The sequence below is a fragment of the Rosa chinensis genome, chromosome 6 (assembly GCF_002994745.2).
Source record: "Rosa chinensis cultivar Old Blush chromosome 6, RchiOBHm-V2, whole genome shotgun sequence".
In the NCBI taxonomy this organism is placed as follows: Eukaryota; Viridiplantae; Streptophyta; class Magnoliopsida; order Rosales; family Rosaceae; genus Rosa; species Rosa chinensis.
Window position 1 is genome coordinate 55,284,569 of NC_037093.1, and position 27,446 is coordinate 55,312,014.

Below are 27,446 nucleotides of genomic sequence, written 5' to 3' on the forward strand. Positions count from 1 at the left end.
AAAGGGCTCCTATTATCAATGAATACACACAATTACAATTCTCCTACAACAATAATGAAGCCTGTTTTTGTCTTCTGTTTATAATGCAGGTACTGTTTGAGACTCACAGAAGTAATTTTAAGAGAGTGAAACTACATACCAATGTTTCATCTCCCACTAAAACCCTTTATCTAAACATTTGCTAAAACTCTTTATGCCATTAAGCGCCAAATTCGAGCTCCTTCAATGGCCGAACCCCAAATATGCTAGGAGGAGGAAGAGCAAGGAGAATGTAGAGAGTGGTTATGAGGAAAAGCAGCTTACAAAGTATGAGAGGAGTTTGAAGAAGTTGGGTACTAGGGATGTCTTGGGTTTGGGACCTGTGGAGGCACCACAGGTTTGGGTTTTGAAGCCTTCGGGGTTTCAATATTTTCATAGAGGGCAAGCAGAGAAGCCTTATGAGAGGGACTATGGTTATGTTTGGGGGGGCTTTTTTTCTCCCTTGCTTATAAGCACAAGAGCGATAACCGTTTGGTGAGCGAGCTTATCCTTAGCTTTTGGAAAAAGCTGCCCCATTCTCTCTAAAACCAGAAGCTGGTTCCCCCCCCCCCTTTAGAAGCCAAAAGCTCGCGGAGCACTGTAGTGGTGATTACTGTACATTAATGAATTTTTTTAAATCTCGGTTTCTACCCTCCGTTGGTTGAACTAATTACAGTCATCTGCCATCAAACCCTCGATATATCAGTCTCTCGATCTCCCTCTCACACAGAACGCATCACAGTCGCTGCATCTCAATCTCCAATCACAGAACCCATCAGTCGCCGCATCTCGATCTCCCTCTAACGCTGCCTCACTTGCATCTCATCAGGATTCCGGAAGTGAAATTGAAGCCTCAATCAAGCAAGGCTACTTGACAGTTTCGATATTCAGGTTAGTTGGGAGATCTGGAAGGAGGAGCAAATTAGTCTCTCTCCCTCTGCTTCGTTCTTATCTTTAATCAAATTGTTGTTATATTTGTTTTGATTTTTGTAGTTATGGAAATGTTTAGCAAAATGGTTAAGTGAATTTGTATGGGCTGTGATGAACTTAGGGTTTCGAGTTTTAGGATTCAGTTCTTTAATTGACTTGGTTTTATTGGTGTAGTTGCTCATTGATTTAGGATTCGCGCATTGCTTTCTACATGATATAGAAATATTTATCGAATCCCTTACCTAGAGGTAATGATGATGGACATGGAAAGTTGAAAATCTAAAAGCTAGGAATAGAGAGACCATATGTAAATGATGGTGCAGGTTAGCAATGATGATACTAGGGGTTCATTGCTTCACTTTCTTAATTCACGTTTTCTGATTCTAGTTTTGTGTATCTTTGTTTCCAATAATTTGAGCATTTTTCTGGTTTAGTATGTCAACTTGTGCACAAATTAGGTTGGATCACTATCTTGGATTGAGAAAGAGTTGGCTTAGGCTATTTGTAATTTACCTATTTGCTGTTTCATACAGGTTTTGAGGAAAAGATTTATATAGCATCATCGAGTTGGTTTCCTCCACCCAAAAGAAGAAGCTCAGTGTGTGTTATACGACAAAGGTACCAGCTACTTTATTCATTTTCTTATAGCTTCCTTTTTTTCTTTGTCTGTTGTTGATGGTTATGTTTTCTTATCACTGCTTTAGTTTCTTGTTATTGCATTGGGGTTGGTACTAAAGCTTGGGCTGTAAATTTTTGGCTTTTTATCTGTGCTAGATGGCTGTTTGGAATAATAGTTTAGTAGATGTTTTTTGTGACTTATGTATCAAGGAGGTGGATAACAATAATCGTCCACATACTCATTTTAATCCGGAGGGATGGATGAATATAATCAATAATTTTTCTAAAGAAACGGGCAAAGAATATACTAGAAAACAACTGAAAAATAAATGGGATTCCCTCAAAGATCATTGGAAATTATGGAAAGAATTGAAGGGAAAAGAGACCGGTCTTGGGTGGGATCACAGGCGTCAAACTATAGATGCATCCGATGAGTGGTGGCGCCTCAAGATTGAGGTATGTAAATCAATTTAATTATTTTGGTTAACAATTTTACTTCATTTGAGATACATTGAACATCGTGTGATTTATTTATTTATTTTTTTGTCCAGAAAAACAAGGAATATGGAAAGTTAAAGAAAAAGGGAATTGCACCCTATTTTGAAGACAAGTTGGATAAGATGTTCATGGGTATTTCAGCCACTGGTCAGCATGCATATTCACCATCTTCTGCACTACCTATCCCTAGAAGTCCATAGCAAGGTAACAATGAGGTGAACCTTGAAGGTAGTGGTGACTCTGAGGACAATGATGATTTGGCCCCCACTCTGCCTAAAAGAAAAAGAAATGAGAGAGCTGAGAAAGGTAAAGGAGTAGTACCAAAAAAAGAAAAGGTGGGAGGTGTTGTTCATTTGGCTAAACAAATTAATCGAATGTGTGAGGCAATTGAGAGTAGGAGCACAGCAACTTCCATGATCAATAAAAGTGTAGAAGGTGGAGGCACCAGTATTAAGGACGTGATGAAGGATGTCACCTCATTGCCTGGTATCGAGCAGGGTAATAGGTTGTGGTTTTTTGCCACTCGACTGTTTTTAAGTCCAGAGAAGAGAGAGATGTATTTCACTATGGAAGATCCTAACGTGAAGTTGGAGTGGTTGAAATTTGAGATGAACGAAAAATAAGCTTATCTTGTCTTTGGTAAGCCTATGTTATGTTTGAAGTTTTATGTTTGTTGTTTGTTTCAGCATTGTTTTTAATTATGAGAATTGAATTTGATTATATGTTTTTCATCATGTGGATTATAAAAATGGAATTTGGTGAATTTTGTTCATTACTGCTTGTTAATGATTTAGTTTATATTTATCATATTTATAAAATCAGTCATTTAAATTTGCAGGTTTTGGATTGAAATATGAACAATTCGGAAGTAGATGAAGTGGAGGAGGAGATATTCTTAAGAAGTGTACAATTTAATGCTCTGCTCATTCAACATTATTACATGAACTATGTTCATAAAACTCCTTGCATGGTATCTTCTCAAACAGGTAATAAGTGGATAATGGAAGTATTACAAGGGAATGACAGTCGGTATTACAATGCCTTTAGAATGCAAAAGGAAGTATTTTATCGTTTATGTAGTGATTTGGAAGTTAAATTTGGGGTGTTGGGTTCAAACAGAACAAGTCATATTGAAGTTATGGGAATAATGTTGTGGTGCCTAGGATAGGGATGTGGAATTAGGTCAGTAGCAGAACGATTTCAACATTCTGGTGAAACCGTTTGTAGATATTTCGGACAAGCACTAGATCATTTGTGTAAACTAGGTAAACATATAATGAAGCCTTCGGAGAATGAATTTAATGGTGTTGCACCGGAGATAATGAGGGATAACAGATACATGCCTCATTTTAAGGTATTTGTCATGCGTTACTAGTAAATTATTTCACAATTTAATTACTTATATTAATTGACAAATAACATCATTATTTACAGGATTGCATCGGCGCTATCGACGGAGTGCATATTCCCACTTCTATAGCTCCTGAAAAACAAATACCGTACATTGGTAGAAAAGGAATACGAACACAAAATGTTATGGCGGCATGTAATTTCGATATGCAATTTATCTATGTATGTGCGGGATGGGAAGAGTCTGCTCATGATACAAGAGTGTTTCTCTCGGTACTTCGAGATCCCGTAATGAATTTTCCTAAACCTCCACCAGGTAACTATATTTATTTATAGTTATTTTTAGATCAAATTTTATGATGCTTTGAATGAAGTTTTGTTAAAATTTGACATTTCTTTATTTTACAGGAAAATATTATGTTGTAGATTCCGGATACCCTCAAATGAATGGGTTTTTGGGACCTTACAAAGGTCCAAGACAACATTTTCAACAATACCGTAGGCAAGAACCAAGAAATGAAAAAGAGATATTTAACCAAGCACACTCTTCTCTTAGAAGCGTTATAGAATGCACATTTGGAGTTTGGAAAAAAAAGTGGAAGATTTTAAGGGACATGCAAGGTTATTCATTTGATAAGCAAGTGAAGATTGTCATTGCCACCATGACACTTCATAATTATATACGGAGACATGCACATGGTGATAGACATTTTGTCCGCAGTGAAGAAAGAGAAGGTTATGGGTCAAGTGGTGAGATAGAAATGGATGATGATGTAGAAGAAGAATATCATGGTCACGGTGCACAAGAAATGGAAACAATAAGAAATAGCATTACTCAAAGTTTGATGAATGCGCGTAATAACGTGAACATTTGATGTGAACCAGAAACCAATTGTTATTAATGTTACTAATATATTTGTATCAGTTATTTTTAAAATTGTCCAATATTAATCATATAGTCACCATGATTTATAAAAATTGAAAGTTAACAAAAATTAATAAGGACATAATAAAGATTTAAAATAATAACAAGAGCATTTGAACAACATTGTTTGGTATACAATTAAGGCAAAATAATCTCTCATGTCCAATTTGGTCATTCCACAAACAAAAAGCATAAGCCAGTTTTGATTTACCAAACACTTTGTCACTGCTTCTGCCACTGACAGCTCTTATAAAAAGCCAGTTTACCAAACACTCCGCAGCTTTGCTTTTCAGCCACTTATTCTCAGAAATAAGCAGAAGCCAACTTTTCTGAAAAACCCAGCCCTACCAAACATAGCCTATGTGGTAATGAGGCTGAAGAAAGTGAAGTTGGGGGAGCATGACAAGCTGTCGAAGAAGTTTAGGCATAAGGAAGTTCTAGTCTCTTTGTTGGGCGGGAGTAAGAATCTGGAGAATGCTGTGGCTGTGATGGAGGAATTGGTGTCGAGAAAGAAGTTGATTAAATGTGTTTCGAATTTGGATCTGGAGGAGCTGGGACTGTTGCTGGTGTTTTTGCAGAAGCACTCCACGGTGCCAAGGTACTTGAGATTGTTGATGGGGTTGACACAGATGGTTGTTGAGAGGAGGCTTAAGAAATTAGAGATTCTCAGGAGCTGAAGTTTCATGGAGGAATACGAATACAACAATCATTGCAAAAGATAAGGGAGTTCTTTCTCCATTGCTGAGGATTGCTGGAAGAAGATGAAACTTGATGTTTTTTATGTTCTTTTTCAGAGTTTACCATGAGGCGGTATTTCTTATTTGTATACCTAAACTCCTAAAGAAACCTTGTCAAGACGACTTCAATTTTGGTTCTCTAAGAAATTCATGTTGTTTCCTTGAAAATTATCTTCTTTATATCTTTTGGAGGAATTTAGCCCCTCTTGTCCTAGAGGAGATTTCAAAAAACATGGTTATGTTTCTGGGTCTCTGGCTGTGCATTTCTCCTTTCCGGGTTTTAGGAAGAACCACTCTTGACCACATTATAACATCACTCAAAGCATGCTGCACTTTTTACCCATTGGCAATCCTGGATGATCATCTTTTGGTGACCAAGGTTACAGGTGGTCAATTTTTATCAACCAATGTCAGGTTTTGAAAAAGTACCCAAAATATGACCACGTTTTAAACAAACAGGATCGTCTTTCGCTAAATTAGTATTCTATTCGTTATGGAAAACTAACCACGTATACACTACAGTTAAAAGTGGTCGGAAGTAATTCTCAGTTATGCTCACAAAGATCCACATTTTAATTGGATCGAGTCTCAGTGTTCAACAACGCAGCCAAAATCATGAAAAGGATAAACATAAAGTGAAATTGCAATATCCTTATCCTTCACCCAGAACCTGGATTCATAAAGCACAAGTGTTTTTTTTTTTTTTTCCTATACTAACTTCAAGCGGAATTACATGATTCTATCGTAGACTAAAAAATATGTTGCTAGGAAGCTATGTACCTTGAAATATACAATATGCAAGTAGCACTTCTAGTTTCAGGACCCTGCAGTAACGAAAAGTATGAATCAGCTTTGACCCCCCAATAGATAAATTTTATGTGCGGAGAATCCTGAATGCAGGATATTTCCAGATTCAGCCACAAACTCGCAATAAACACCAGTACAACAAAACCTTCCAATCAAAAATTAACTTGCTCAAAGAACTGTAATAATTCATACGCCAAATTCATCTTATATGCACACCAAAATAAAAACCAAAAGTATATTTCTATTTATTCTTGAATGCAGAAGTCCATAAATAGTGACAGTAGTTTCCTATATGACAGATGTGCTGACCCCATATTACTTAAAATTCCACTTTTATCAACCAGCAAACGGAAGCAATTGCAAAAGCTCAATTCACGCGAGCCAAAATGAAAACCAACGGAAGAAATGTACCTTATATGCATGCCAAAATGAAAACCAAAGCAAATTTCAAATTATTCTTGGATGGAGAAGTCCATAAATAGTGACAGTAGTTGAGAGTTGAGACTATATGACAGATTTACTGACCCTATATTTCTTAAAAATCCAATCAGCCAGCAAATGGAAGCAAATTCTAATGCTCACTCAGAAGTCACGCACATGCACATCACATTCTAACAGGTACCAACGAATCAAAATGTTTCTTATTCAGAAATTCCAAGGATAAAAGGAAATTCAATTCTACACCCAAATGAATTAAGTATTCCATACCTGACATCCTAGAAGCTGCTAATTTATCTTAGATCTTCTAAAAAGTATCCCGCCTACGTCTGGCCTTTGTTTCCCTCTCGTGAAACTTTCAGCGATCTCAACTTGGATGATGACCTAATTTGATTTATCAAAGGAACATCTTCATCATCATCATCATCATCATCCTCATCTTGTTGTTCTTCTTCATCTTGAGCATTTTCATGGTCAGATCCACTAATTGAATCCTCTTCTTCACTTGAACCATGATCATCAAACAGCCTCTTTCCCTGTATATTACGCCTTTTCCGTGGACGACCCCTGCGCCTTACAGAGGTCCCGTCCTTTTCTTCTGCAATTATGCAACATTCATCTTAAAACAAAAAATTGTATGGAGTTTAATATGCATATTTTACATGCAAAGATTATACAATCAAGACTAATTGCAATACAAAATCCAACTCCATTTTAGCTGTACCTTGGATACCTTCAATCTTTGCAAATTTTTCCCGCAAAGTCTGAACGAATGTGTGATAAGGACGCCAGCCACTGGGATCTTCATCCATATTTACATTCTCCGTTCGATTTTGAATATTGACGTTACTTCTTGCAGAAGGAAATATAAAAATTAAACTAGGAGATAATAAAAGTATTACTTGGAATGCTTCTAAAGATGATAGCTTATGTATATAAAAGAAAATGTCATACATCTCCAGAATATCAGGTGTAGGCAATTTGGACACAAAATGGAGCACAGCACCTTCCAGAAAGGACAACTGCTTTGGAGCTTCTATAAAAGCATATTCAATTCCCTCGTTAACAATTTTTAAAATGTCTGATTTGTGCCTGTTCTTGGAAGCACCTATAAATGTCCCAGAAAGCTGAGCAGCTAGTTCTTGAAACTCTAGAAAATGCTTGCTTGCTAAAGATTCATCATCACTTCTAGATAGTTCAACCATATACCGATGGTAGGCCTAGTCAATACAGGAAAATAATAAATTATCTATATATGCAAATAAAATGAATAAGTGTTAAAGTAGGTTTAGCCAGTATTCATGAGTTATACCATTTTCAGTGCTTCCAAGAAAGTTTTCGGAAGATCATCATCATTCTTCTTCAGAAAAGTTATCAGATGCTTAACTATCTCCGCTACACTTGTACCATGCATCACAAATCTAGAAATAATCTCTGGACCCAGGTACTCCTGCATTAAGCATCTATTATAGGCGCACCTAGAGAAAATTGATGTATTAAATCTAACCAGAATTATAATACATTCTGGGACTTATACAAGCACACATGAGCAAGTAAATGCTAGGACATCAAAGCACAACCCACCAGACTACACATGATGGCCATTTAAGAGAACAAAATTGACTGTTTCATATATATACTAGTTACTAGTATCTTCACCTTATAAACTTTATCAGTAACAGCTAACCGTACAGCAGCCATCATGACAGTATCTCTATTTGTCTCCTCAATATACTCTTTGTTCCCATCGTCATCTTCCGTCTCATCTGTGAAAAAGAAATTGCAAAGTAAAATTAGAAAGGAAGAACATGAACATCTATTTTATCCTTAGAAAGTTGGCAAGGAAAGGAGTTGGCAATTGGTCATCTAACACCCTAAAAACGTATTTCTCTCAGATTAAAAGGCCAATCGTAAGTGAATAAGAGAGCCTGAACTCAAAATATCACTACTATGCTGTAGAGGAAATTATAAAACTTGAATACCTGAAATACTGAGCTGTTGCACACAAAGTTTCCAAAACTTCTGAAGAACCGATGCATCTGGAGAATACCCTAATTTTTCCAGCTTCGACGAAGCAAAGTTTGTCTTTTTGAACAGTCGAGACAAATCAGTGAGTATAACACAAACCTGGGACATAAAGATTAGTCAAAATATTACATTCGTTAGTTGAGAACTGAAGTTTCAAAAAGTATTGAATCTAAACCATTGCACTATCTTTGACAGAATTAAGGATGTAAATCTGTACCCAGCGAGCTAGCTGATTGCAGCGATTACCCTCCATTTCAAGACAGCTGTTAAGGATGTACTCTAGTCGCTCTAACAAAGAATCACGTTTCGCTAATATAGAAGATAAAGATGCCTCTGAGATAGTAGGACTATGTATGATGGCATGCAGAGACCATTGCACATGCATATACATGTTGAGAAGCAGAAAAGTGACAACCTGAAATGAGTATCAACAAAATAATGAGCAACTGCAACAAAGCTCAAAAGCCACAAACATAGAGCTTATCTTTTGCAAGGTCCATTTAAAACACCTGATCATCCTTGTTTGTATAGCTCTGAAGAGTTGAGACCATATCTTCATACAAACTCTCGATAGGCACATTTCCTGACAATAGAAGCTCATACATTCTCTTCAAATTTACAAGAAGAGGATATTCATCACCACCATCCTGCAGTTACAGTTCACATCAATTTGTTATCCTTAGAAAGTTAAGAAGGAAAAGATTATGGTTGAGAATATACCGCCACTTCTTTCATCGCAGGTTTAAGCTTATTATTTATAAGCTCATCATGAAGTTCCTTTACTAAATTACGGGCCGTATCTTTTAGCTCCCCTTGACTGTCTGTTGAACAAAGCATGATAGCATTTGCGCAAGATCTCAGCGCCTCCTTCTCACCATGTTTGAAAAATGCCTCTTTGATCAGTTGAAGGACGGTTTCGAAATTCTGAAAGCATACAGGCACTTGCTTTGAGAATAAGTTGTATAACAATATTAAATAGCATGCAAACAAAACAATCAGTACTCCACCTGCTCCTGCCTCCTCTTGGAATATAGCCCAAGATTCATGTGTAGAATAATGTCAACCAGTGATGGTATTTTTGCTTTGTCTGCCATGAACTTACGGAGAAGTAGTGGATAGTTCTTCATCATGGCAAGAGTTATATCCTGTTTGTTGTGCTCAAATACATCCTAATACAATTAAAGGAAAGAATTAAAAACTCAGTAGTCATTGTATATGTCAATTAAACGAAACACAATAAGGACAAAGAGGGCACAAACAGCGCAGTTAAGTTCAAGATCAAGATAAGCACATGATATAAGAAATAAATATTCTCCCAATGATGCACTAGCTAGCTTTGACAAAGAAAAAGCTAGAAAAATCACATAAAGTAAACTATGAAATTTAATGTTACAAAGGAGCAAAGTCAGAAGAAAATGAGCAATCAGGCAAGAACATTGGAAAAACAATAGAAGAGTACACTAGGCTTATTCAATAAGGCAGAAAACACTATATTGGTCGACAATAAGGACAAAGATTCCACTTTTAATTTAAACTGTGCTGAAAACAAAGGAAGGAAATGAAAGGTAAAGTGAAAAGTTACGCACTTTTTGAGCTTTAGTGTAGTATGGCTTTCGATTATCAGTAGCAGGAACTATCCTCTCTCCTACAGCCTTTTTGACAGATGCAGAAAGAAGCCGTACCAAGTTTGTTGCATCCTCATCAGTAAGCTCAATCAGTGGATTCTCATCCAAGAGCATGGAGATAATACACTTCCAATCCTACAAGTAAAATATGAAAAATTATCCTAAGATAAGAAACAATAACAATAAAAAGAGGGTTGATAATATGCACATTCAATTCCATTTTTACATTTTATTCTTGGGATTGATTTGTGAATGTTATTTGGCCAGCTAGCGCTTTCAATTCAGCTTGGAGGTTGACCCTTCCAATTTTTAAAGACTAACATATTGTCCATAACAACTTAAGATACTGGAAATAACAATAAGCACATTCAGCCCATTTTCACTCTTCCAATCCTAAGTTCTATTTATAAAACATGATGGCCACCTGGACTTTGTTGATTTAGTTTTAAGTGCAATCCACCTAGACCAGGCTCAGGAAGTAAGTATCTACTGGCCCTCACTCTAAATGCACTTTATTTTCTAGAGTATACATCATAATGTCGATCAAAAGATAATTCAAACAGACTTTTTTAGAGATAGTAGCCACTTTCCAACATAAAAAGAAAAAAAAAGGGTTAATTTGCATAAAAAGTTCAAAGTATTAAAACCTATGAAAGGACGGACACATTTTAGAGTGAAGTTCTAAGTATGAAAGAATGGTTAGCAATAATACCTTTCGTTTATAGACTTGAAATATAAGAATAAAACTTGGGTGTACTGTTTTCATAGTTTTTAAAAGTAACAAACCTTCATGGCATTCATGTACTCCCAAACATCATCAATTACATAAACGCTAAGAATTGGATCTGCAGAGAACTCTCTTAGAATTTGCAACATTCTGCCAAGCTGGACCTCAGAAGAATTGTTCTCAACACCTAGAAAGAGTATTATCATGAACAAAAGTACTTCAAAACTCCAGCAATGAACATCATCAACGACATAACATACAACAGATTCTATAGAAAAGAGAAACCTTTTGCACCAGACTGGGAACTAATGAACTTCTGAGAAATCAAGTGTTCATACACTAATGCCCCTATAGCATGCCTGATCTCTGCTGGATCATCAATAAGCAAATCATATAGAGGACCTAAGTCATCATCTGGTAGAAGCTGATGTCTGCAGCATAAGAAAACCAATGAGCCTTTGACAAAGCCCAAAAAAAAAAGGGACCCTTTGCAAAAATACCTACAAAATCACCAATTTAATATTGAAGTAAAAGTTTCCCAAAACAGGCATTTACCTTAAAAGCTGTTTAACAAGGCCAATGGCAGATACAGCCACAGAAATATCAATGTCATCAGCAAGCTCAATCATCCGAGTAGAAAATCTTTCAGTGAATAGGCCCAGAGTCGGCACATTATCATCAACCTCATAAAGATTTTGTAATGCAAGCACAGATGCTTTTCTTACACCAGCATTCTTAGAATCAGTAAAAGAGAAAAATAAATGAGGTCTGGCTAGATCATTAGCAGAAATCTAAAGGAAATGAATTCACGAATTTGTCTGTAAGCTCAAACTTACTTTGTCATTCAATGTCCATCCAAGATACTTCAAGTATAAATCCTGCAAGAACATTGATGGATATGACAAAATCCACACGCCGAGTGCCTCTATACACGACGTCCGAATATTTGGTTCAATGTCTCGGTAGCGATGCACAAATAACCTATACATTAGTCAGTAAAATTAGAATTATAGGATTAATCATCAAACATGAATTTCATCAAATCAGATTAGTATCCTCTACTTATTACTAACAAATCTAAGTCAGAATGTCCTACCCTTGAAATATATTGCGCATCATCTGCTCTAATATAGTTATGTTTTCATGAGTCATCGAGAACCTCTTGTTCAGTGACTCCACACGAGGTCCTTCAGATTGTTTCTTTTTTTCAGCCTCTAATTGTCTTCGAGTAGTTTCACGCTGAACACCAAGTGTTTTAGCAACAGTTATGAATGAAGTGACAAGTTGGAGACCCATCAAAGTAGCAGTTTGGCGATAAACTCTTGGAGGAGTGCTGCTTGACATAAAACCAGGAAAGCCCAGCCACAGTGTAGTTAATAAATGCACTTACTTTAAAAAGAGCAACTTCAAATATTCAAACACTGACCATGACAAAGCAATTATATAGCCCATGCACTTCTCGAACAAAATCTGATCAAATAATGGCCCGTGTTGACATTCGCAGACCAACTTATCCCAGAATGATTGGAGATTGTCCTTCATGTTTTTAAACTCCTTTTTTGAACTTTGGTAATCATCCACGTTACCCTAGGATTAGATGAATGAAGGAAAAGGTTTGGGATAAAATCTTGATATATGATCAATTGATAGCTCAGATCATTTACTTTCAGTATGAACAGAAAAATAGTGTCAAAAAGTGAAACACAAATAAGCATAATATGGCATACAAGAGTAAGATGAAGAAACATAATCATAATAAGGAAGCAGGATACACTTCTAGCAAGCTCGACAAGAGCAACCACGACATCGTCAACATTAGTCTCATCCAGCAACTCTTCTTTAATATGATACTTAGCTCCACATGCCTGGAAAAGTAAGCCTAGTCAGTTGCAGGCTACTTTTGTTAGTAAAGTCTGTACTTAGAAAACCAATCTATGTCTTCCAAACTACCTCAAACAGCATTGTCAATAGCTCAACAGTAGCAGGTTTAGCATCCTTTTCGTACCGCTCAACCCAGAGCTTGACCGCCTGAGGAATAAGTTTCCCGTTGCCCTTGACGACCTCTGCAGAGATTGAAAATGTTAATAGCCTACATGGACATACTACCCTCCACACACATAGGCTTAACATCATGAGCCCAATTGTAAAGATGTTTCAGAGCTAAAAGATTTAAACACTCCACGATAATTCTAAAAAGAAAGAGTATAAAGGTTCTTTGCTAGTCATGTCCCAGCATCAATATTACCACACAAGATAACACTACATGATTCTTGTGTTTCAGGCCAAATGACTATTCACCATAATTACTAGCTAGAGGTCGAAGAACCAGGAAAGAATGTTCAAGCATAAGGTTTCATTCATCATTATTGAGCTAAAAGATCCCTAATCAACCTTAATTGTTAAAAATTTGTACACAATTAATCGTAACAGCCGGTGAAATCAAGTAAATTACAGTAACAAGTAATTCAGTAAAAAGAGTACAGAGCAAAGGAATTCATAGTGAATCTTTTATTTACAGAGCAGCAGAGAGTTTCGGAAGTACCAATCAGAGTGAGAGCGGAGGCTTTGGGCGGCGCCGCGGTGGAGCCACTGGGAGGGCGACCTCGTTTAGCTTTAGGACGAGGCGCTTCGAAATCGTCCGGCGAGCTCTCGCGGTCCACGTGTTCACTCGCATCGCTAGCGTTGTTCTCAGTGGTGGTTCGAGTCTGAGCCCTAGTCCTCTTCGGCTACTCAACAACACAAAGAAACAAGGTCAAATTACGAAGTCAATTTGGACAACGGAGAGAAAAAAAAAAAGCGAGAAATGAAGCTCACGCGGCCGCCGGTGGCTGGTTCCTCCATGGCCTTCTGATTATGAGTGACTAGATTTGCCCTAAATTGCAGAGAAGAGAGCGAGAGGGAAGAAGAGAGCGAGAGGAGCAGCAAATCTCCCGCCTAACGGAAACGGAGCGTTTAAGATCTGAAGGCCAACGATAATTTTGCGATGTAATCTACATTGAGAGTCATGGAGCGGCGACGCACGCTAACCATCTTCGTGCTTACGTGGCATTATATTTTCGGGAACCCGGGCTTCATTTTTTTAAGTTTTTTTTCTTCTCTTTCTCAAAAACAATTTTTTTTGTTCAGGATGTTTTCTAATGCTTACGTGGCATTATATTTTCGGGAACCCGGGCTTCATTTTTTAAAGTTTTTTTTCTTCTCTTTCTCAAAAACAATTTTTTTTGTTCAGGATGTTTTCTAAAAGCATGTGTGTCATCTGTATTATGTGGTTAGGAGTTCAAGTTTTATATCTCATCTAATGCCGACTATTAATATTAATAATGGAACCGTAGATGAACCTAAAATTTTTTTTTTTTTTTAGAAAGCATTGGCAAAAATTGAATGAATTGGAAAAATTTTCATTATCAAGACTAAATAAGAGACTCACGTGTTACTAACTTAATACTTAATAAACAAAAAGAAAGTGTCGGTCCTAAAATTTTAAATGTGATAGGAATTGAAAAGAAGCGGAAGGTATGTTTCAATAAGAGAAGTTGAGTTTTAACTAGTTCTCGATTAAAATTGTAAGATATGCAGTCAAGCGATTGATATGATTAAATTTATAAGTCAAATGTGTCATATGAAGCGACCGACACAACAAACTGTCCGGACTTTGGACCGCCTTTCACGTAACTACGGGAAGCACAAAGCCACCTTTTGAGTAATGCATTACACACGAACCAACTATATAAGAACATATTGACTATAAATAAAGGGTACAAGCATAAATATCCAGACCATTTGATGCAATATAACACTTGAATGTTAAGGGTACATAACTTATAAAAGCTCCTGTGCAAAGACATGTTTAGCTTATAGCTCAAGCCTACAGAGGGGCAAAGCCACCTTTTGAGTGATACATGGCACCAGAAAGCAAATGGATTGCTGCATCGCAGTTAACCACCATTAAAGGATCATTGGTCGGCCATAATCATTTAGATCGTAGAATGTCTCAATTTCCCTAGGGGTACACAAAGCAGCATTAAGAAGAATTGGCCATCGACTCGATTAGTAACTGGTAGCCTTCTGGTATGGCTGACTGTGTACGGACACACTCGGCCAAAGCAGGAACATCAGCATTTACGTCTAAAAACCTTGCAAGTAAAAGCATCAAATGAAAATCTGCAATTCGCTTCACATATGGAAGACTCTTAGCACGGTCCATATGGGTTTTCAGAGCCCTCAATGTCACTGGGGAGATACGATTCTCAACGGGAAAGGTGGATGAAAGAGGCCCCTGCATCATAATACAAGTACAGATGAGTTCTTGTTCATTTTAGTATAAACACAATAAGAAACAACATACAAGAGAAAAATAGGGAAGCCAAAATGCATCAAGTTTATAAATCAATCATTACCAAGTGCATAACGTCTCACTATTCAGTAAATGATAACAAGTACACTACACAAGTACACATGCATCCCTCTCACCCTCATCATTTCATACCTTTAACCTAGTCAATCTAATCCTTGAGCCATATAGAACATAACACACCCTTAATTTTTGCTGATGTGTCCATACCATTCTGAAAGATATTGCCATCACTAAGGAAGCCTTTGTAGAGCAAAGCTATAGGCTTTAGTGTTGACTGTTGAGTGCTCTTTGTTTCCTAACAAATCAGATCTTTTTTCTTCCCCCCATAATACATTTCCACTATTGATTAAACTAGAATTAAGTCTACCATACGCACAAACTTGGATCTGCTATATTCCAAATACACCAAATATGTAAGCTGAAGAAACTTCACATGGCAAACATAGTTCGCAGTTGAAGCCTTGAAGGCAATCAAAAGCCATCCATTTTAAAGCAAAGAATATTCTGCTTAAAGAAGCCAAATTAGGGGGAGATGCAAAGATCTTGTCTCTTAAACTGCCAACATTACAACATGTTCAAAATTTCTATCTCCAGCCATTACAACAGATCTTAAAACTCTAGCTAATAAACCACAAAACCCCATTGACCTTTAAGTTGAAACAAAACCAAAATGATCTACTGAAGTTACCAGATGAATTGCAAATGTTGAGACAAAATCAATATAAATGAACAAAATAACCAGAACAAGGCTTAGCATAGAAGTGCAGAACCAAAAGCTATATTAAACCATCAGCCATCAAAACAAAATATGTACCATCCTAGATGCACCTATGATGATATACAACAAGAAGAAAGATGCTAGGAGAAAAGGAATGTCCATAACGAGATAGCAAAAATGAGACAAAATAAGGGAAAGCTTAGTCACAGGTTCCTGTGACTCAGACCAGTCACTTGCAAAAGTACAATAATTTTCTACATCCCATCTTGTAAGCTCAAGAAAAGTATTAACTTACCAAGTTTTATTGTCATTCTTATAAGTATCAACTTAACAAGCCAACAAAGTGTATTCCTCAGTGCACGTTGAACAGTGGATTAATAAAGAAAATAGTTTTGGAACCCATAATTACTTTTTCATATCAATGTTATTGCCTATCAAGTTCCAGCAGTTCCTACCTAGCTCTATACCTAGCTAAGGATGAGGGTAGTCATTCCCCCAGCTACAAACTCCATGAACAAAGTTTCCCCGTGGTTATAAGCCCCTTAAAAGCACTCATGCTCAAAGCTACAGGGTTATTGGCTCTACAAGTTCACAGCAGCAGCAACAGTGTGCAAACATAGTTCTTTGGACTAAACATCTATACCACAATAAGACACAATGCTATACCAGAGGCTATATCATATATCAACTATCAGCTAAGATAACGGATCAGCAAGATAAAACAACAATCTAAATAGATAGTGCCAAACAAGGAGGAAAACCCTTACCTGGTGATCGAAGATCTTTACCACCACTAAGAAGAAATCATTGTCCACTTCTCTAACATCCTTGACTCCAACAACAACATCCTTCTTCATCTTGGACAACTTGGGATCCTGATCCTCCCCAATCTCAGTTTCGAACCACCCTTCTTTAAACAACCTAATACACATATCACTCATCTGAAAAGCTTCGAAATGCACATCAGCAGCACCATCCTCATTCACCTCCAACTTCACCATTGCAGTCACCCACTCCTTCAACCCACTCTCGGCGTGAAACTCCGCCGCCTGAAGCACCTCCCTATTCGACAATGTATAGTCCTTCGTGTCCTGCCCAACCGACTGTGTGAATATAAACCCGACCTTCCTCATCCCCAACCCTAACGCAATCGCCTCCACCGCCTTCTCCTCCTCCGGGTCCCGGAAAAACGTCAGATTCTCCTCCGTCCCCTGCTGCGGCGGCTCGTAGATGAAATCCACCTCCACCTTGCCCTCCTCCGACACCGTGCCGTACATGAACCCTCCCCGCTTCACGGCGAAGGCGAGCGTGTCGTTCACGTAGTGCTGGAACGCGTTGGCGCAGTCGCGATCGAACGAGACGAGCTCGCAATGCGGAGTCTCCTGGCGCGTGACCTTCATCTGCTTGGCGATGAGGTCGTCCATGGTCATCTTCCGGCCGAACGACCCCGCCGGGTGGAAATTGGGCCCGGCGACGGTCCGCTCGCCCTCGTAGGCCAAGAAAACAATCGAACCATGAGCGATATTAAGCGCCGATAGAGGAGTGTTAGGGCTGGCCATGTCGGTGAAGCGAGTGAGGTCATCGGCGCTCTTCGCCAGAAGAAGGTTTTGGTTGGTGGAGAGGGTTTGGTTCTCCAGAGGAATTCGAAGGTTGGTTTGGATTAAGGCTTTGAGTTGGGCCACCGTGGCGTGTGGGTTTTCGACTGTGAGTCGTTCCAGGCCGTCTCTGCTGCGAATTCTGAGTAACATGGTCGCCGGAATTGATGGCTGTGATTTTGGTTGGGTTTTGATGAGAGTGAGAGAAAGCTATGTAAATCGATTCCTGAGCTTGATGAAAAGCAAAAGGTTTGGGACTTTCACTAAACTTGCTCAAGGGGAAAAGGAGGAGAATCAGTTCGAAACTGAAAGCCTCGAGTAGAAGAAGACGGTAAACTTTCAGAGTGATGAGTAGTATTGGGCTTAGCGGGCTGACCTGTCACTACAGTTCGATTGGGCTTACACAAAAACTTGGCCCAGCTGATCAACCAAAGTTTGCCAACAAGTATGAGACAGAACAGAATCCGATTACGTTTTGGGTTTTATTTAGTTTTTGTTATAAAATGAGATAACCTACGTGTTAGAAAGTGAAGAGTATGAAGAGAGAAGAATAGATGGGGGAAAGTGGTGTCCATTGGAATTTGGGATGATCCTACGCATCATGGTGGATCCGGGGTGACCCAAACGGTCATGCCAAAGCATAAATGTATGTTGATCAGTGAACTTCTGGTTCACAACATGCTATGCCTCAATTGACTTAATGGTTGTATAATACAAACCAGATGAGAGGGAAACCAATCTTTCCAATATACACCTTTAGCTGTAAGTATTGGAAGTAATCTAAAGATATTCCACATTATTCTCATTTGTGGTTTCCATGTGGTACCCATTCAAGCGTATATCTTTAAAACTCAACATATTCCTTCTAAATCTGGAGGAGTATAATGCCTCTTGAATGAATAATTGAGTACCACTTGGCAATCGAATATAGGCTCTTCTGGAGCCTTCAATTAGGTCTGCAGGACCTGAAATGGTTGTCACTTTTGCTCTTGTCAAACTTAAATTGGAGAAATATTTTCTATCTCGAAGGATCGTGTGCGTGGTCGCACTGTCTGCAAGACATATATTTTCTCCATCTTTCTTGAGTTGAGAGCATCCCTTTATCATATTCATGCTTGAATATGAATAAGTCATGTATGTACTCGAAGTTTTAGGTTCGAGACTTTATTATTAGAACTTTGATCTAGTTCTGAATTTTGGTGGTTTGAACTTGGGGTCAAACACTTAGTACTCGAAAACTTCGGGTTTGAGATAAACCAACTAGGAACTTCGTTTTCTAACTTTTGGTGGTTTGAGCATGGGGTTCAAATGCTTAGCACTCGAAACTTCAAGTTCGAGATAGACCAATTAGGAACATTGTGTTCTAAATTTTGGTGGTTTGAACTTGGGGTTCAAACGCTTAGTACTCGAATCTTCGGGTTCGAGATAGACCAATTAGGAACTTCCGGTTCCTTTAAATGAATAAGGATATAAATGTAGTATAAACAAACACAAGGATGATAATAAGTCAAGATGATAATGAGTGTGTACTTACCTCATTGATATGTGTGTCTAGCAAGATGCCTAGAACAACTTGAATATTGATGCCCACTCGCACAATGAATATTGATGGCCACTCGATTATTCAAATTATGCATATCCTCGTGGGTTGGCATAAGAAACAATGGAGAATACCATGCCATATCAATAAAGAACAAGCAAGTTAAACTCTAGATCAAGAGTATTACCCGGAACGAAGTTGCACCATATGACTCTTGAAACTCCGAGAGCTTATACAAGAGACTATCGTGCTGATAACGTGTTATAAAATGAGATAACTTTCTAACAAGCAAGTTATCTCATTTTATAACAGTTTTGCCTTTTTTAGCTACGTACTGTTCTCTATTAAGCTATAAATCCTTGAACGCTCTCAATAATGTCTCTCTCTTTCTCTGGGAACAGTGGTATCGGTTCTTAGCCTACTGTGGAAGTTTTGCATCTGTTGCTTTCACTCTTTCAGTGATGTTGACATGGAAGGCTAGATTGTTCTTGGTGAGGAGAAAAAGTATTATTATCCTACAGCCGAAGAGGTTTATGGTGAAGATCGGATGTTGAGACTTTGGTCATCGATGAATTCAAGATGCACAACCTCTTGAGCACCCCATTATCAAGCCCCATTACCTCAACAAGTCTGAGGATTCTTCGATCGGCAACCTATGTTGAAACCCAGTTCCCTGTGGATCTCATGTCGAATCCATATATGATTAGGAATGTGGCTCTTGTCGGGCACTTGCATCATAGGATGAAGACAGTGTTCATGGATATGTTGGTGGAGCAGACACACCACATGCATGTCCACTTTTGATGCAGAGAGTGAGAAGCACATGAGGTACACAGATACAAGGATTGATAATCGAGCAAGAGAGAAAGATATCTATCAAGTCAGTTCCTATAGATTCACTCTTTCAGAGATAGGTCACAATCACCTTTTCCAGTGAAGTTGTAGAGCCTGTTGCTAAAACTACTACAGTGGCCTACTCCAATTGTGTGTGAACCTTCACGGGTAATAAATAAGTTTAGGATCAGTTGCAATTCCATTAAGCTAAATTTGATTAATTAATATTTAATATATAAGATATGTACCTGATAAAACCACAAGGTCATGCACAGTAAGATTCGTGCTGGCCGGCAAAGTTGTGTTTGAGTTGGGTGAAGTTAAAGCCAGACGCCGGAAGGTAAATTAGCAAGGCCTCCCAAATTGTTGAGATTGTTCCATCTCTTCTACCTGTGAGCACTTCCCACATTTATTTTTTGTTCTGAAAAATTATATATAACATGCAAATATTACTCCACTACATTGTTTTAAATGAGTTGAACAGTAGTGTTGCCTAAATATATGTCATACTTGGAATGAAACAGAGTTCCCAGCAGCCAAAGTATCATCACAAGATACCATTCCTGGACATTTCTCCTCTACATTTGCTTTGATATCATCAATAACATCGGAAGCACATCCTTCTCCGATCCGCCGTGTTGTTTGCTATTGAATTCAGCAACACTGATCCATCACAACCCTGGAAATCATGCACACACTGTAAATTAATTTCTACTGTCTGAATCATAGTGTAAAAATAAGCGCATGACAACTCAAGTACCCTAACAAAGCAGTCATGGAAATGCAATCGGAGGAGCTTCGCTGGCAAGATCTGATTTGTGGTGACATGGTTCCAAGTGACATTTCTGACAATTTCCTCAGCCAGACAGGTTTTCTTGTAGAAATTCGTCCTCCGTTGGCCTCCTTGGCAATCCCCAAGAATCCCATAAAGTGCTACAAAAACCACTAACAAAATGTTAACGTTCGATCAATTTAGCCATTGTTACCCCTCTACCTAGTTTTTTTATTTTTATTTTCTTCTAAGAATCTTGACTTTGGTAGTATTGTGAACAGTAAACAGGAGTGGTTGTAACTTGAAACTTTGTAAGCATGTAGCACATAGGCGCATAGCCATACACATGATTGATAGCTTGATACCCCTCCCCATAATTCATTGACACATACACTAGAATTAACCAATTTATGCAAGAATGATTGTCTCCTCAATTACAGAACTAGAATTCGTGGCTTTCAAGTAAGGGCAAGGTTCATTGACCTTTCAATGGCTACATGTATAGTTTGCTACGAAAGGGGTGTCTTTTCATAAGAAATGCACATAAGATCGAACATAGGGACTCAATGGAAAAAGCTATTATGTAAATAATCTTATAGCATAGACAAATACAGCAATTGCAACGAGATTTTGGCTGCCTCTTCTCCATGACTCGGTAAGTTGAATAACACGTTTTTGTTAAATTCTAATAGAAGAATCAATTACAACGAGATTCTTGCCTCATATATGCATGAATTTGAGAACCTACAATTGCATCATTCTATTTTGATTACCAATCATGTCCCAAACTGGAGGACATCGTGTCATCGTCCTTCATAGAGTTGACACTACATCCATCATGTAGCAACTTGGGGAAGACTGGCTCGATGCACTGAGTGATGGGTCTCCCACAGTAGTGGCGAATTACAGGCCCTTGAGCAGGTTGGGGACGAAGGTCTGTGCGCTGTGGCAAATGGGTGTCCCAAATTGTCCAAGATTGCGATTCATAATAGAAAGGTTGGAATGGTTGGAATTGTGTCCTCATAACTTCAGCAGCACGTAACTTTGACGGTTTTGGATTTGAAAAACTCTGCTTCGGTTACTGACCAAGCCCTTAAAGTAGTTGGGTCCTCTAGTTGCTCGAATAGCCTGAAGCAATTGGTCCTTGAGGGGTGCCGTGATATCACTGATTCGGGCGTCTTGCTTTTGCGGAACATGTGTGTATTAGAGGAGCTAAATTTGGCTGAATGTAAACTAGTCACCGACGTTGGAGGTGTGGCAATCTCCCCAATTCGGACCCTCAAGAAATTGAACTTGAGTGAGGTGTTTGGCATGACAAACCAGACCCTTGTTGCTGTTGCTCAGAATTGCCTCAACTTGGAGGTGCTTACTTTGAATGGTATTATGCGGGTGACTGGAGTTGGTATTCGTGCATACTCGGGTCACAAGTGCTTGCAATCCCTTGATCTGTTACATTATTGCTGTAGAATTAGTGGAGCTGATTTGGAACAAGCAGCGCTTGGATGCCCTTCATTTAAGTCTATTGTGATGGACGAATGGTGCAAAGAAGATCTGTTAAAGGAAATGCAAGAGACTACTGTTAAAAGTTCATGCAGTTCATTAAGTAGTGAAGGTTTGGGATGCTTTTCTGTTTCAAGTGCTTAGCAACTTGCATAGTTTGATCTGTTTAACGTATCACCAGTTTATCTGTGTTGGTGCTTTCAAAAAATTAGAGATGTTAGTGCTACTGAACTATTTAGTTTGCTGTGAATGCTAGAAACTGGGTGAGCTTTCGGTATACATATGAAACGTTTTCTTCTATCCAGTCCATTCTGTGCTTTCATATGTTTCAGTTTATCCTCTTCTTAGTTCATTGTCATTACCCGAGGCAATTTCTTTCATGGGATGACCTCTAATTGTTTGTTTAGATTCCTAAATGAATTCTTACTTTGCAAATTAGTGTACACACGTTTTATTGGTGCTTTTGCAGTTCTTCTCATCTCGGGTTCAAATTGATCCTCTTCTTAACATTTGTTGTGGCTTCATTCCAGTTACTTGTAAAAGTCAACATGGTGCCTGGACTCTTTAGCCACAACAAATTAAGCATTTCATTTTTCCAAGGCTCATTAGGAAATAGGATGAGCTCTAGTTGTTTACATAGATATAAATGAAAATACAACTATACTGCTTCTTAGATTGCTGGTGTGGCCCTTGCCAGCTTATGAAAAACTCATCAACACCTCGCTGATCTTCTGGCTACTTCTTCATTTTTCTATTGGCTCATTCACGAAAACGCGGAAAAAATCCATAAATTTTATTTTTTGTACCTAGTACGTGATAACCATACTCTGCATGATTCAGGCTGCTAACTTTGGTTCACATTACATTCACCAATCTAGAGTTCCAGACTTCATTGAAGAAAGCTTGCCATCGGAGAATCCGAGTTCTGTAAGGTTGACTCTTGCTTCAAATATTGGAGTAATCTTCATGCATGGTTAAGAGATAAAATCACTTGCCTATTAACTTGAGAACTGTACTCATGATGAGATTAAGGTGCCAAAATGTGTGCTCAATCTCTAGCTAGCATCTGGAAAAGCCAATGATGCTGCTCAGCAATCCATGCTATCAATTAGTTGGTGACAGCTTTTACATGACTCGTGTAGCTTTGCATCAAAGATCACAATAACAAATTTCTTGGTAGCTTCTAGGATATGTTTGAAGCTCAAAGCCGATATAAAGGTTTTTTCGAAGACAAATGGGCCCAAAAATAAACGGATCATGAAATAAACTCAATTTTCTATCGCTATTTTCTTGGATATAAAAGACATAAAGAAACTCAGAGCAATTCAGGTTTAGTTTTTCAGTTTAGTAGAGCTGGATAAAGTTTTGTCTTCAATCCATTTCGTCCCCATCGAATTTGAATTGGCCCTAATCCCAAGTTCCCAACTTTTGAAATTGGAATAAGCAGGTGCTGAGAAATAATACTTACAAACCGCCTCCTCCTTTTTGTGAGAGATTGAATTGAGTTGTGAAACTGGTGGGTAAATAGAAGATAAAACAGCTTAAGGCGAGACAATGAATAGGAACAGAATTTAGCATGGAGGATATCATTTTCACTTGAGTGAGAGAGTGAGTGATATGTGGATTACAATAGCTCTATAACTACTGGAAACAGGCAATTGCAGAATAATTTCACTGATTCAAAGGTAATTTCACTTATTAAAAGGATCAAACACCAAGAATCCATACCCTAATTATGGTCAAATACTAACTATCATAACACTGATGACCCTGGTTCTAGTTCTACGGACAGGGGCGGAACTGTAATTCAGCCTAAAGGGATCCGGACCCCCCCCCCCCCCCAGAATTTCGACAGATGTCAGTTAGCTGGCTTAGTGGAGTACAAAGGTTTAAGAATTTAGTTTAATTCCTATCCCCCCATAATCCCACAAGCCCACGTGACAAGCTCTCCACTTTTGTATAAGGTCTGATGGTTAGTTTTTTTTTTTTTTCCCTTCCTTTTTTGGTCGATTAGTGGCTTTAAATCTTCAATTAACAAGAGAACATAGCCCAAACAGACAAAACCAGCCAAACAAATAAAAAAAGGGAAAAAAAAATATAAACAGTACCTGAAGTAAGGCCCATTCTAAATTTTTGTACCTAACTTTTGGAAACTATCATATTAGTACCTGGAGTACCCAATCCAACCCAATTTTCGTACACGTCGTCAATGACAGCGTTAACTTTTTTGACAGCTGGCATAATTTAAGGGATATTTTGGTCACTTCTCGTCTTAACTCAGAATTTTTTTTTTTAAATATTTTTTCCTCTCTATTTTAAACCCGACAGCTTTTATCCTAAAAAAAAAAAAAAAAAAAAAACCTTCTTCTCTATCTTTTCTTCTTCCCCAAATCCAAATCCCCCGATAAAGTCTTCGCCATCTGCTACGGACTTCCGATGATCTCTCTCACCATACTTGGGGTCGTTTGCCAAAAATTCAAAACCCAAAATCTGTTACTGCCTTCTTTCACTGAGAACATGTTCTTGAAAAACAAGCTCCATGTATTTGAATCTGTGTTCTGGGTTAGGCTACGTTCTGTGTATCTTTGTAAAATTCGGGTTTGGATTCAAGGATTTGAGTGATGGGTGCTAATTTATCGTGTGGTGTTTCGGACGTGGAGTCAATCTTCAATCTTCCTCTGGTCTTATGCTTTGAGCATGGAAGCAAAGAGAGAATCTCTCTCCCTTCAATTGACTGGGTGTCCTCGACCCATTTTGCACTTCGTCTTCAAACCCAAGTCAGAGCTCACTCCAAGTGCGAGGCCTGAATAGCTGGAGCAACTCCCTCGCCAGCATTACCCTTCCATCTCGACGGGAGCTTCACCAGCAGCAACCTCAAACTGATTTGGGCTGCCCTCAAATCTTCTCTCTACACCCTAAACTGATCGCCTGCAATTTTTTCCTTTTCCCTCTAATTAACCACATTCATGGGAATCAAGTTGGCCTCCAGTTTCATTTCAATGAATCACCACAACAATGATCAAGACCGGCGGACTTCGATCTGCTTTTGGGATGTATCAGCTCCATAGAAATGAATTCACGCGCCCACGCGCCACCACTACAGCCATTCAATTGAAGTCCCAAACTTGGGTTCTCCAACAAGACCTCAAGAAATCCTGGAAGTGCAAAATCGGACTCGGGTTCTCATTTCACCCACGGTATGCAACAAATCGAAGAGAGAGAATCGGAGACCAAAGAGGCGACGAGAAGAGGGAGATGGGATCTGCGACTCTGCTTTGGTGGAGGAGACAGATAAGGAAATGACTCAAATACCCCTCTAAAATTAGCAAGTTAACGCCGTTATGGACGACGGGTACATTTGTTGGGTCGGACTAGCTATTTGGGGTACCAATGTGATAGTTTTGGAAAATTGGGTATGAAAATTTAGAATGGGCCATAGTTGGAGTACTGTTTCTAAATTTTTCCCATAAAAAAATAACATAGTAGACCACAAATACTAGGATTTTTTTAAGGTATGAGTCTGAGAAACTTTTGGGTCATTGCCTCTACTTTTGTACTATGGCTGCAATAGCATCCGACTAAGAAAGAAAAATAATTGCATTCTCCAATTCTCTTTTTCAATTGTCGATAGCAGAAAAATGTAAGATCTTCATCATAAAATTTAGAAAGAGGCCCCTAAATTACATTGTCATTATTGTTTCTCAATTTCACCTGAATATTGGTTTGGTGTTCTTACGCATTTTGAACAAAACTTTAATAGATTTGTAGATGAAAAAAAGATCCATCTCTCATACTTATAGATGAAAAAATCATCTGTAAATACTGTAAATACGACTACACATGACCAATAGTTAATTAAAGAAAGCGATTAAAATTTTGAATTTAATCCTTTAATATTAAAACCGGACCCAAATCAAAAATCCTGATTCCGCCACTATCTACGGATAAAGATAGAACTATGATCAAGTAGACAAATACTAATAATCTTAACTAATTTTTTATCAACAAACAACTGATTTGCAAACCACATAATTATATTTCAATTTACTCCATTATCTCAAGCGGGAAACTCAAAGAGAGCATATTTTTTCATTCAAACTTTAGTTCAAACAAGAAAATGAGAATATAACCAAAAAGCTCATAAGCATAGATAACTATAAAGTAGCTTGAAGATTTTAAAGATAAATGTCTCAAATATGAGTTGGATATAAAAGACAACATTGTTGTATGCATGACCCCTTGGTTCAGACATTATGCTTGTGAATTTCATAATCAAGTGCGTTTTTCATGAACTTATACCGTCTTTAATTAGATGATATAGTTGTCACAAAGACAAGGAAAGTAAGTGTCTTTTTTTTTAAATGGGCTGGTACGGCTGCCTTCAAGTCTTAATTAACGAAATTGCATAATACAAGGGGGGGACATAGAGCCTGATCGAACCCCATATTACAATAAACATAAAGAGAATATCTTGAAATAATACCAGGACTCTTCACAAAATCTATGTATTCTTACAAGCACCAATTAGCAAAGAGTGCATGAATGGCTACTTTATTTGTTTTGACATAGCGATAACATACCGGAAAGATAACTCTATCACGAAGAAATATCATTACAAATAGCACAGTTTTCCCACTGTGTTGCCGAACGGAAATAAATCCGGCAACACTGAATTTCATCCTGCCATGAGGAGGTTGCGTCCATTTGATCAAGCAAACAACTCGCCGCTTCGCTAGGCCAAACAGGGCACACTGAGTGTACAATATGGGACAGAGCCCACATCACCCTACCAAAATATAGTAAGGACTCATTACCGGCATAAAGCCACATCGAACTAAACTTAAAAATCAATAAATCAAAACAGAAATGTAACATTGGACCAGGGCCAAAGCCCAGGCCCAAATACCAACAAGCCCAAGTCCAAGTGGAATACGGCAGAGGTCGTGATACTTTTTCGTACTTATTAAAGAAAAAAAGATTCATTTTAATTTTCTATTCTGATACCAAAAAAAAAAATATTAGACTTTTTTTTCTTTTTTTTTTTTTGCATTCGACTCTTGTTTACTGTTTTACCATTGTAAATTTGATAGTTGTCATATACAAATTTGGTGTATTTTTTTTTCCCGCATTTCCATAATGAAAATGGATCGATCAGGCGGCGTTGCAGAGGAAAGACCCTGTGCAACGAATCTGGGTTGTGCACGACATATGCTGCTGCATATGGGCTCGCCGTATGTACTCGTTCTCGGCAGAAGTGGCAGTGGATTTGGAACTGAGGTGTGAAAGTGCCACGGCATATGTTGTGCCCTTGAAAAGTGTCAAGTAGTCAAATTATTCTCAAAAAATAAAAATAAAAATAAAAAGGTCAAGCATTCAAATGACGTTGGGTGCGATCATATCTGTAACAATGCAGGAGATTCCATCAAAACTCG

The 27,446-nt window shown here is 38.2% G+C and overlaps 2 protein-coding genes across 5 annotated transcripts; both read right to left on the bottom strand.

Annotated features, from left to right (window-relative positions):
* Positions 1-5,707: 5,707 nt before the first annotated feature.
* Positions 5,708-13,679, bottom strand: LOC112172769 (sister-chromatid cohesion protein 3). Of its 4 annotated transcripts, none has more exons than XM_024310242.2 (22): positions 13,516-13,679; positions 13,244-13,427; positions 12,652-12,764; positions 12,474-12,566; positions 12,128-12,288; positions 11,798-12,034; positions 11,538-11,682; positions 11,257-11,435; positions 10,987-11,132; positions 10,761-10,888; positions 9,936-10,109; positions 9,357-9,518; positions 9,070-9,273; positions 8,859-8,996; positions 8,567-8,764; positions 8,304-8,448; positions 7,981-8,087; positions 7,634-7,771; positions 7,276-7,541; positions 7,055-7,173; positions 6,592-6,919; positions 5,708-5,900 (listed from the first exon to the last, which is right to left on the bottom strand). In XM_024310242.2, the coding sequence occupies exons 1-21, from the start codon at positions 13,540-13,542 to the stop codon at positions 6,645-6,647; spliced, it is 3,339 nt and encodes a 1,112-aa protein (XP_024166010.1). In that variant the 5' UTR covers positions 13,543-13,679; the 3' UTR covers positions 5,708-5,900; positions 6,592-6,644. The 4 variants fall into 4 exon arrangements, with proteins under 4 accessions (XP_024166010.1, XP_024166011.1, XP_024166009.1 ...); XM_024310243.2 differs by having other exon boundaries at positions 7,055-7,170; positions 13,516-13,678; XM_024310241.2 differs by having other exon boundaries at positions 7,046-7,170; positions 13,516-13,677.
* A 746-nt stretch (positions 13,680-14,425) lies between these two features.
* On the bottom strand, positions 14,426-17,697 carry LOC112172740 (NPL4-like protein 1). Its single transcript, XM_024310209.2, has 2 exons — positions 16,541-17,697; positions 14,426-14,977 (listed from the first exon to the last, which is right to left on the bottom strand). The coding sequence occupies exons 1-2, from the start codon at positions 17,519-17,521 to the stop codon at positions 14,723-14,725; spliced, it is 1,236 nt and encodes a 411-aa protein (XP_024165977.1). The 5' UTR covers positions 17,522-17,697; the 3' UTR covers positions 14,426-14,722.
* Between the last annotated feature and the right edge of the window lie 9,749 nt (positions 17,698-27,446).